Below are 11495 nucleotides of genomic sequence, written 5' to 3'. Positions count from 1 at the left end.
CGGAAAATCCTAGAGCGGCCAAGAGGGTGTGGAGCCGACTTCCTTTCGGTGCGACTTCCGGCGGCGCTTTGAGCGTGCAAAGATGGCTGCAGCCAAGAGGCAGCGTGGAGCTGGCAAGGGAGCCCCGGCAGAGCCGAGGAGGAAACGCGCCAAGAGAGCTCCGGGGGCAGAGGGCCAGGGCCAAGGCCCGTCCGCTGCGGCCACCCCGGCGCCGGATGAGCACGTCGTCCCGGCCCCGGTCTCGCAGGTGAGGACTGAGGAGAGTACGAGGGGGACAAGCGACCCCGCAGACCTCGACTTGGGGTGTGTGGCGGCTGTGCTCCTCGTGGAACAAAGGTGCCCCTGAGCATATGCAGAGTGTCCCCCCTCCCCTGTTTCTTAGATAACGGGTCTTTTCCCAACTCAGCCCTGAGCGCGTTTTCTCGTCAGTGAGTTCCACTGAGTTCCATGGGGCTTCGTTTCTGGACTGCTGCCTTCGTCAGTTTACCCACGAGATCTCCTTGCACACGCACGCACACACACTTCGATCGGTGGGACCGGGCGACATAATAATGTCATCTTGCAAATGGGGTCTTAAGTTCGCCGGTTCTTAAAGGACTCGGTTGTTCGGTGCAGCGGCACCCGCTCTTCGGAACTCCCCGCATATTGCACTCCGGCGCCTGTTGAAAACATTCCTGTTCAGACAAGGCTTAGCCAGGTGCTTAGAAATGTTTTAGCGTTTAACTTTTGCATGTTTCTAAAACAGGGTTGTGAATTTTTCTCGATGAGTGGGGTATTTTATTTTATTTTAAGTCAAGTGTATAAATCCTATGAAATGTTAAAACAGCTGTGGTGGTCAGCTTATAGTAGTCTGTGCAATCCTGCAAATATCTGGTCATACAATACATAGGCTTTTGAAACATATTGGGAATGTAATGAATGGGCTGTTTTCTGAAGAAGAGTTTTCTGCGTTAAAATGGCTTTTGCCCAAATATATTAGTTTCACTGCTCCCATTTTATAGACTAATAACTGCGGCTGTGACATGCCCGAAACTATCCAGAGAATTAATGATTGAGGTAATCTCTTGTTGTTTGTTCCCTTCTCATTAATACTTTGTCTTTCAGGGCAAATGGAAAAACAAAGAGAGAGTTCTCATTTTCTCTTCCAGAGGAATCAATTTTAGGACAAGGCATCTCATGAAAGACTTAAGAACAATGATGCCCCATGCTAAAGCAGGTATTTATTTATTTATTTTACCTGTCTTCTGTGTCTTGTTTAACAAGTTCACTGTCCAAATCTAAATAACAATGATCGGCTTATAAAAAAACACTGGTATGCGAAGCAAAAGGAATTAAATAGTTAAGCATTGCTGTCTTCTAGCTGTGTAAAGTTTATTACCTTAACATTTTTCTATTGCCGTAAAAGGTGTGATAAGCAGCATATTGATACAGGTCCTCTTCAGCCTGAGTAGGTGTGTTCTGCAGTTCTTCCCAATCCATCTGTAGGGAGTACATATATCAAGCCACCTTCAAAATCAGAATTGTATTGGTCATCTGCTGATAGGCAGGTTTTTTTTTAAAGGTAAAATTTAGTACTCTGTGCATATAACCTTCGCTGCTGGATTGCAAAGAGGAATCCTTGTGCACAGTGCTTGCTCACATCTAGTGTCCGAGGTAGGGATACATATGCAGAACTTGGCTGGACCAGAGCAACTTTTATCAGTAATTTCAAAAAGAGATCTATTAAGCGTAGGTGAAATTACTTACCAGGGTGTTTTTGCAATCATTACACATACATTGTTTAATTTCATTTGTTTTCCAGACACTAAAATGGACAGGAAAGACAAGCTGTTTGTAATTAATGAGGTAAGTTATGACACCCCTCTTTTGCCAAAGACTAGCCATTATATGTCCTGGCTTTGGGGATTTGAATCCAGCTATTAACCCAAAACTTGGTACCTCAGTGGCTGCTTTCTCAAAGTGCAACAAGAAATCATTTCATGTTTAGAACAGTGCAAGTGAACTGTATCTCCTCAGATTGACTCTCATGGCACTTTGCAGACAGGCATTACAGCAGGGGTCCCCAAACTACGGCCCCCGGGCCGGATGCGGCCCAATCGGCCTTCCAATCCGGCCCGCGACGACCCCCGCCGCCCGCTGCCGCCGCCCGCTCTCACGGCGCGCGGCGCAGCGGCGATCTGAAAAATCGGCAAAAAAATCGCCGAAAATCCTTTGTGCGCATGCGTACGGGCCTCTCCCGACCCGGAAGAGGTCATTTCTGGTGCACTTCCGGGTCGGGGGAGGCCCATACGCATGCGCACAAGCGATTTTCGCCGATTTTTTTTCCGCCCGTGTGCGTGTGCGCATGCGCACGGGCGCGCACTCCCCCGCCCTCCGGCCCGCTGCGCGCGCACTCCCCTGCAGTCCGGCCCACTGCGCGGTCGGCGCGGCGGGCACCGGCCCGCCGCTCGGTAAGTCTGGGGACCCCTGCATTACAGTAATCTGGAGCCAGAACATTGGAGGAGGGAGAGTGGGAATGACCCTATTGGTTTACCCCCATTGGCCTCCATGAGTTGGAGGGAGACTGTCTGCAGTGAGGCATCCTTTAATTGTGTAGGCTCCTTGTGTGTTGTAGAATCCTTATTTTATAGGGTTTTGCATTGTGCTGGAGGCCTCCGCACCTATAAACAGGCTTCCTGCTGCAAGCGCCTTCCAACTCGCAGCTGACACAATTGTCCCTGCTCATGTGTTCAGTTTCCAAATTGCTATAACTATACTCAGGGGGGGAAAACTTTTGATTTACACTGGAAAAACTACAAGGTTTCAGATTCCGGAACTATTTTTTGTGCTTCATGCAGGTCTGCGAAATGAAAAATTGCAATAAATGCATATTTTTTGAAGCAAAGAAGAAGCAGGATCTTTATGTGTGGTGAGAAAAACTTTAAATCAGAATATATTTTCCCTGTTTGTTCTAATTTCTGACATCCGTAGATAAGTGCAAAGTGGATAGGTAGGAATATTCTCATCATTTGGGTTTCCAGGCTCCCATTCTTGAATGGGCTTCTGGAAACTATTTACTGTACTATTCTGTAAATTACAGGTTCTGTAAACTACTGGGGTGGGGGGGGGTGAGAATGACAAATTATTAGGGAAAAATAACAACACAATCCACTTCTACCAGCAGTAGAAAATTGGCAAGACACACCCAGCCCCTTCTATCACTTTCTGTGTCCTCTGCCCTGTTCCGTGCAACAGGTTAGGTGCTGTTCTTTACCTGACAGGCAAAAGTTTGGATATGAACAAAAATCTCTGGTTTCCTAATCTGGAACTATCTCCTGTGACTTATTGTCAGAAAAACTAGGCTGGGGCTTATCAGGGCACCTGGGGACAGTTCCCTCTTAACCAGATGAGTTCTTATTTGCAAGATTTTCAAGCTGTTCTTGCTGGATAGGAATTTTGGCTGTAACACCCCATTAACATCACTGATACTCAACCACTGTTCTGTTTCAAGCATTGCACCATGGATCAGTTAGTAACTTCATTTGTGGATTTCTTTCTTTCTCTCTTGTCTATTTCAGGTTTTCCAATGCCCCCCATGGACCATCAGCAAAGTTTCTAGTACAGAATAGTAAGTTCAAATATGTGATTGATTGAATGTCTGCTGTTGGCTTGTTTTTAATCCTTTCTGAGTGATCCTACAAAGACACACATCTGGTCTTCTGTTGTAACCTATGGTTAAAACATTAAAGACTGACCTGACTGACTGGCTTAATGTCTGGAAGATGTTAATATTACAAACTTTACTGCTGTTCTGCTTCTGTTTTAACACTTGAAAAGGTTTTGTATTGTTGTTGAACGATAAAATCTTGACTTGACATAGCTCTACTTAATATCACTGCAGTTCACACGCTGGCTGAGCTGAAAATGACTGGGAATTGTTTGAGAGGCTCCCGGCCCATTCTGTCTTTTGATAAGGCGAGTATAGATCTCTTAGGATACCATAGTACCTTCTGTTATCTTACGATCAATATTTTTTTTGCCGATTTCTAAAATACTGACTTCCCCCTCCCACAGACTTTTGACCAGGAGCCACATTATGCTGTGCTGAAAGAGCTGTTCATTCAGGTCAGTATATGGCAGTGTTTATAAGTTAATTCTCCCCATTATTAAAATAGCAGGTGCTGTTTTGCCATAGGATAGCACAGGCATCCCCAAACTTTGGCCCTCCAGATGTTTTGGACTACAGTTCCCATCATCCCTGACCACTAGTCCTCTTAGCTAGGGATCATGGGAGTTGTAGGCCAAAACATCTGGAGGGCCGCAGTTTGGGGATGCCTGGGATAGCAGGATTCTTGTGCACCTTGATGTGGCAATGGCAATTTGTGAGTTTCTCAGATCAGTAGGTCGTATCCAACTGAGTTTGACTAACTTGGGGTTCATTGTTTTCATTGAGTCTGCTTTGAGGAGAACCAAGTTGGAATCAACCCAGCAGTGCCGAAACACACTTGACAAAATGATAAGCCCTATCTCTTGAGCCAGTACATATTTCTTAGCTAGTTGCTGTGGTTGAAGGGGCTGTGGGTTTTGTATGTGAATGTGGTGTTGAAGAGAGATGGAGATAAGCAGGGTGGCATTTATTTAAAACGTAAACCTCGCTTTTTAGCCTGAAAGTCTCCTGCAGCTACTTAAAATATTAGTGGTAAGGCAGTGCCTGCCATTAGGCTTATGCAGGTGGCTCTCATACGATCTCATACACATAAAGCCAAAATTGCAGAGAGTCAAAACTTTTTGGGGTGCAATAGGGGGAGGGATTGCCAAAGTTTTCCCGGACACCCACCCCTTTTCTGCCCACTTTTTATTTTATTTTTGTGGACAAGTTAAATGTGCATAAGTTGCACATCACCTGTAATCCATTTAGTGAATGACATTATTCAGTGTTTCTCTCTCAAAAGCCTCAGCAATGTTCTTTCGATAGAAAAGAGCTACATGGCTTCTAAGTTGTCACTCTTTAAATCTAATGCTGGTGCCAGCAGACAAACAGCACTAAGCTGATCACGGAAAATATATTTTTCAACGTGTTGGATAAATCTCTGCCTCCAGTTCTTCCAGTATTCATGTTTGTGCTTCAAGATGCGCTGCATGCTAATCATTCACATTACTCTTTGGAAGACTTGGCCCATAAGTACAGTTCCAAAGTAGAGGATTGGCACTTAAAAATAGTCCAGTTGACCAAGCTAGGTAGAAGTTTCACCTCCATTTCCACCAGCATGGTTCAGATTTCTGCTCTGATTGATACTGTTTGCCTTTTCAGTGCCACTGCATTGCGATATAAGCATGTTGATGCAAAGGCTGTAGCCATTCTGTGACAAAAACCAAGAATGACCAAATTACATATATATGTGATCTATGACAGCAGAGCACCTTACAGCCCAATTGTGTGGTAAACAAATTGTGTTAGCACCATACAGAGTGAGCTATGCAGTACCCACCCAGAATTGTGCTGAATCTTTTGATCATATTGTTTGCTTTAAAAAGTTTTCGTTTTTCACCCTGCCAGATTTTTGGTACTCCTCTGTATCATCCCAAAAGCCAGCCCTTTGTAGATCATGTCTTCACATTCTCCATAACAGACAAGAGGATTTGGTTTCGAAATTACCAGGTAATTTGCCTATGCTTTGCCTGTGGGATGATGTAATCAAACCCCCCCCCCCCCGCTTCATGGGATCTATATGCAATGTCTTAAACTGAAAAATGCTATGTGAACATTTACTTGAACTCATTTTGCCTGGCACAAATTAGCATTTATATTTTTAAAAATATTCCTGAATAAAGCAGATGAGGTGATATAACAGAGCAAAAACAGGTTTGCTAATGGCTTGTGTGACACAGCCTGTATTGAGAAGAAATAATAAGCTATGGTTGATCATTGTAGAAATGAGCCTAGCTGAGGTACCTGCCTGCAAACATCTTTCACTAAATATTTGACTAACTAGTTTGTCATTTTGTACAAACTTGAAAAGACTGTGGTTCGTCCTAACAGTCGTTTTACTGAAACAAGCCAACCTTGGTTTATGAAGCGGCCTCCTTTCAATAAACTATTGTAAAGATAGGCATAGTTCGGGGTATGAATGTAACATTAAACCATGGCTCATTGGAAGCTTTTGATCTTGTTTTTAATCTCATAGTTACCCTGGAGGAGAGGAGGAAGGAGCATGAAAATCTGAGGGTTTATTAGACTTGTTCGCATATTGAACCATAGCGGATTACATCTCTCTCCTAATATAAGACATTTTAAGATGGGTTTGTTAGTAACTTAGCTTGACACATAAAGGGTAGTGGCCAAAACTCAAATGCCAAATTCTCCTAGACTCAGATAATCTTCCACAATGCAGAACTTGTGCATATGGCAGGCACATTGATTTCGGATCATTTGATTATGGATCACATTTAGCACTTTCACAAGTGCCTATTATTTCCCTTAAAATTCTGAGAATCAAGTTGTCATTCAAGAGTTTAACTGCAAGTCCTTGAGGCGGTAGAATGAAGAAACACACTTAAGTCATGAGTGATATCTGGTCAGTAGTCGAAATAATTTTTGGGGGTTGTGGAAGGACTTCAGTATTCCACAGGCTCTGTGGTAAGGAAACTACACTAATCATGCCTCTATTTTTATTTTCCATGGGCTCCTGTTCTTCACTCCTATACACATGTTGGTTGTACTCAGATTGTTCCTACAAAGAGCAAAAGTTTACAGGTGTACACAATTCCATTCTGAAACAAAAAGAGGCAACTCTTGCATTGATATGGATGTGCAAGCCATGGCTTTAGTGGCAGCTAAGATGCTCTTACTTCCCACAAACAATCTCCATATTCTAGCCCATTTTTCTTATTAGGATCAACTCAGGTTGATTTGATCCACTGGAGCGGCTGAGGACACAAAAGCCATTAAGCTGCTATATAACAGCCAGAGGGGATCTTGCACCAAGATTGGGTATTTTAAGGTACCTTTTAGGTGCTTTGGCAGTTGTGCACCTGTATGGTAGAAAAAAGGTTATTTTGCATTGAAATATCAAATGTTTGCAACTCTGCAGATAATAGAAGATGGAGCCCTGGTAGAAATTGGGCCGCGCTTTGTCTTAAACCTTATCAAGATCTTCCAGGGCAGCTTTGGAGGACCAACCCTGTATGAAAATCCTCATTACCAGTCTCCAAATATGGTAATACTATTTTAACACTCTTTTTTTAAAGCCTACACTCTTCAGTTGGCTGGTGCTTCTGCTTACTGTGACAACACTGTTGACGTGATCCTTTAGTAAAATGATGTTAGTAACTCTCCACCCACAACAGTCGAAACCACTGGGTTCTCAGCAGAAGGCTTTAAATAACCACCCCACTAGTTAGTATTCTGCGATGACTTTTGGTCTTAGGCTTGTGTTGTCTCCGGAGTACAAAGGCCGGCTTTGACTTTGTTGCTGTGGGCTTTACTGTACTTGCCATGCCCCTTCTTCCAAAACAAAAAAGTTGGTGCAAGGGTTGAGACAGTGAAATTGCATCAGGGCAAAAGGCTTAAGACAACGCTGTACTGTTTCATTATCTGCTTCTTTGCCTTGTGCAGCAGAATGTAAGCCCTGCGGATAGCTCAGTTAGTAGAGCATGGGACTCTTAATCTCAGGGTCGTGGGCTCAAGCCTCACGCAGGGCAAAAGATTTCTGCATTGCAGGGGGTTGAACTAGATGACCCTCGTGGTCCCTTCCAACTCTACAGTTCTGTGATTCTAAGTTGTATGCCTACCTGGAGTTGCTGCTAATGTTCAACCACTAATGCGAACCCATTAAAATATATTGGTTGCAGAATTGATATAGTGAGGGGCTGTGGTTTATTCTTTGCATATGGAAGGTGACAGATTAAATTGTGGGCACATCTGGGCAGGGCACAGGGGAAATCTTTTCCAGAACCTTGGAGAGCTGCTGTCAGTTTATGTACAAAGCTCTGAGCTTACATGGGCCAGTAATCGTAATGGCATCGGTCAACTTCCTCATGGGTTTGGTCTCCTGTTGTAGCTTCAACACTTGTATTTTGGTGTAGCCATGCTAATTGTATTCTTCTGCTTCCAGCATCGCCGGGCAATAAGACTAGCCACAGCTGCTAAATTCAGAGAGAAGCAACAATTGAAAGAGCTACAGAAACTCAAGAAGAAGGAAGAGAAGCCGCTGATTCCTGAAGATCCAACAGAAAAAGTTTTTGAAACGCCAGCAGAGGAAAAGCCCGAGGAGATACAACTAGTGAGGCCAGAGCCCAAAATGAGCTTGAAGAAGAAAAAGAAAAACAAACTACATCAGCGCGGGAGGAAGCTGAAGAGAAAACTTGGTGGAATTGGAGTCTAAAACATTCAAAAAGGGGACTCGATAATACAACCATTTAAACGGCTTTTACTACTTTTTTTGTAACCGGTTTGTGTACAGTAACTTTATAAACAATGTCTGCATCATTGATTATGTGCTAGTTTTGTAATATCTTCCAAGTAACATTTCTGATAGTGCCCTTTAACATGGGTTCTTAAAATGCTTAAAGAAAAGGGGATGTGTGGAGAAGGGTAGTGGTATCTCTGCACTCGTTCAACAGGAACCCACTGTCTGGAACAAACCAAATATCCACCTGGACCAGTTTTCTGAAAAAAGCTGCAATCAAGTCAGGAGAACATTGTACATTAAGAAAACTTGAATACTTGCTCTTTCTTTGATTATATGGTTTTTAATGTCCTTGTGAGAAAAGGTAGCAGCACAAAGGTAGTTAGAAGTTCCTCTTACACTCTTCCAGCAGCCGGCTTGTGTGTCAGCCCACAGCCATTCTCCATTAATGTCATATGCAATAGTGTTGCGCAGAATCCTGTGCCCATAGCCTATCAGGAAGGTAGTCGTTGCTGGTGTTCTTTATGCAGCACATAGTTAAGCTATGGAACTCACTTCCACAGGAGGCAGTGATAACTACCAACTTGTACGGCTTTAAAGGAGAATTAGATTCTTGTTCAACAACACATCTCTGAATACCAGTTGCTGGCAACTGCAAGTGGGCAGAGTGTTGTTGCACCCATGTCCAGCTTGAAGGCCACATGGACATCTGATTGGCCACTGAGAACTCCCACCCCTCAATTGTTTTGGGACTGTACCTCTGAGGGGTCTCCTAAAAACTAAGCACCCATGAACTATAGTTCTCAGAATTCTTGGGGTGGGGAACCATGACAATGGTATAAAGGTGCTTTAAATGAAAGTTGAGGATGAGACCAAACCAGGCATAGGCAAACTTGGCCCTCTGGATGTTTTGGGACTACAACTCCCATCATCCCTAGCTAACAGGACCAGTGGTCAGGGATGATGGGAGTTGTAGTCCCAAAACATCCAGAGGGCCAAGTTTGCCTATGCCTGGACCAAACTGCATATTCATAGTCTGTTGTTCCTCTAAAGCAGTGGTTCCCAACAGGTGGTCCGGGGACCCCCAGGGGTCCGCGAGCTATGCCAGAGGAGTCCGCAAGATGCTATTAGAATAAAAAAAAATTAAATATATTTCATATAACAGATTTTTTGTTTGGGCCGCTTCCTGCATGAGCAGAGTCTAGCGCAAAACTAGAATTAGATAGAGGCAGTAGTTCTGCTGTATGCCGTTAGGTGGCACTTTACAAACACTACTGTTTTGCAGAGGCAGCGCACACATTCTACTAACGCTCACCTCCCCAAGATGCTTTGCGCGCGTCGGCTTCATTTGTGCGCTACTGCGCAGGTACCCTGTCTTCTCCATTCCCAAATTAAGACTCTTAATTTGGCTCTCACTTTTTAATTATAGGATTAGGAATTAATGGGGGTCCTTGTCACAATAGCGGCTCGATGAGGGGTCCTCGAGAAAATTTTGTTGGGAACCCCTGCTCTAAAGAACAACCAAGTGTGCTGTACTTGCAGCCATCCAGTTCTACCTTCTCAACAAGCCTGCAGGGTAGGCTCGGTTCACAGATAATAGCTGGTCCAAGGTCATGAAGTGACCTTTGTGAGTGGTGCAAGACCGGAACTGCAGTCTAGAGTACCTTGCACTGCTGTTTGGTATCACAATGGTTTGGCTCTGGGTTTGTGTTTTTTTAATAGCACTTTTCTAGTGCACTGAAAAAAGGGACTCACTGCTGTCTTCTAACCTCTCGCTATAAAAATGGAACTTTTTTACATTATGTCTGCTATATTCACTGCTGGGGGTAGAGCAAATAAGCTCACCCCGCTTGGACAACCTCACCTCTTGCTGATTTCTGAGCAAAATAACGTCTGCACGCGGCAGCTTGCTTCTTACTGCCAAGAAAAAGGGCAGCAATTTTGCAAAAAGACAAAATATCGCGTGTTTTTATTGGCCTCTTAGTGTCTTCAGATGATTCAGATGACTTCTTAGTGTCTAAAAGATGATGCTGTTAAGGTGCTACACCCAATATGCCAGCAAGTTTGGAAAACTCAGCAATGGCCAGAGGATTGGAGAAGATCAGTCTACATCCCAATTCCAAAGAAGGGCAGTGCCAAAGAATGCTCCAACTACCGCACAATTGCGCTCATTTCACACGCTAGCAAGGTTATGCTTAAAATTCTACAAGGCAGGCTTAGGCAGTATGTGGACCGAGAACTCCCAGAAGTGCAAGCTGGATTTCGAAAGGGCAGAGGAACCAGAGACCAAATAGCAAACATGCGCTGGATTATGGAGAAAGCTAGAGAGTTCCAGAAAAACGTCTACTTCTGCTTCATTGACTATGCAAAAGCCTTTGACTGTGTCGACCACAGCAAACTATGGCAAGTTCTTAAAGAAATGGGAGTGCCTGATCACCTCATCTGTCTCCTGAGAAATCTCTATGTGGGACAAGAAGCTACAGTTAGAACTGGATATGGAACAACTGAGTGGTTCAAAATTGGGAAAGGAGTACGACAAGGTTGTATATTGTCTCCCTGCTTATTTAACTTATATGCAGAATTCATCATGCGAAAGGCTGGACTAGATGAATCCCAAGCCGGAATTAAGATTGCCGGAAGAAATATCAACAACCTCAGATATGCAGATGACACAACCTTGATGGCAGAAAGCGAGGAGGAATTAAAGAACCTTTTAATGAGGGTAAAAGAGGAGAGCGCAAAATATGGTCTGAAGCTCAACATCAAAAAAACCAAGATCATGGCCACTGGTCCCATCACCTCCTGGCAAATAGAAGGGGAAGAAATGGAGGCAGTGAGAGATTTTACCTTCTTGGGCTCCTTGATCACTGCAGATGGTGACAGCAGTCACGAAATTAAAAGACGCCTGCTTCTTGGGAGAAAAGCAATGACAAACCTAGACAGCATCTTAAAAAGCAGAGACATCACCTTGCCGACAAAGGTCCGTATAGTTAAAGCTATGGTTTTTCCAGTAGTGATGTATGGAAGTGAGAGCTGGACCATAAAGAAGGCTGATCGCCGAAGAATTGATGCTTTTGAATTATGGTGCTGGAGGAGACTCTTGAGAGT

At 43.9% G+C, this 11495-nt stretch overlaps 1 protein-coding gene across 1 annotated transcript; it reads left to right on the top strand.

Moving 5' to 3' along the window:
* The first annotated feature begins 47 nt into the window (after positions 1–47).
* Positions 48–8469, top strand: BRIX1 (biogenesis of ribosomes BRX1). The gene is made up of 10 exons (XM_035100850.3): positions 48–247; positions 1105–1216; positions 1802–1845; positions 2838–2908; positions 3558–3607; positions 3881–3954; positions 4054–4104; positions 5537–5638; positions 7071–7196; positions 8094–8469. The coding sequence occupies exons 1-10, from the start codon at positions 83–85 to the stop codon at positions 8361–8363; spliced, it is 1065 nt and encodes a 354-aa protein (XP_034956741.2). The 5' UTR covers positions 48–82; the 3' UTR covers positions 8364–8469.
* The last annotated feature ends 3026 nt before the right edge of the window (positions 8470–11495 follow it).

Source organism: Zootoca vivipara, chromosome 10, assembly GCF_965207765.1.
Source record: "Zootoca vivipara chromosome 10, rZooViv2.hap1.1, whole genome shotgun sequence".
NCBI lineage: Eukaryota > Metazoa > Chordata > Lepidosauria > Squamata > Lacertidae > Zootoca > Zootoca vivipara.
This window is presented reverse-complemented; position numbering and strand designations above follow the sequence as displayed.

What these genes read in the sequence shown, in the direction of transcription:
- BRIX1 (XM_035100850.3), top strand. Translation starts at nt 83, where the DNA reads ATGGCTGCAGCCAAGAGGCAGCGTGGAGCTGGCAAGGGAGCCCCGGCA. An exon ending in TCCCGGCCCCGGTCTCGCAG is followed by an intron (nt 248 to 1,104) that starts GTGAGGACTGAG and finishes TTTGTCTTTCAG; the next exon opens with GGCAAATGGAAAAACAAAGA. An exon ending in TTTGGTTTCGAAATTACCAG is followed by an intron (nt 5,639 to 7,070) that starts GTAATTTGCCTA and finishes GCAACTCTGCAG; the next exon opens with ATAATAGAAGATGGAGCCCT.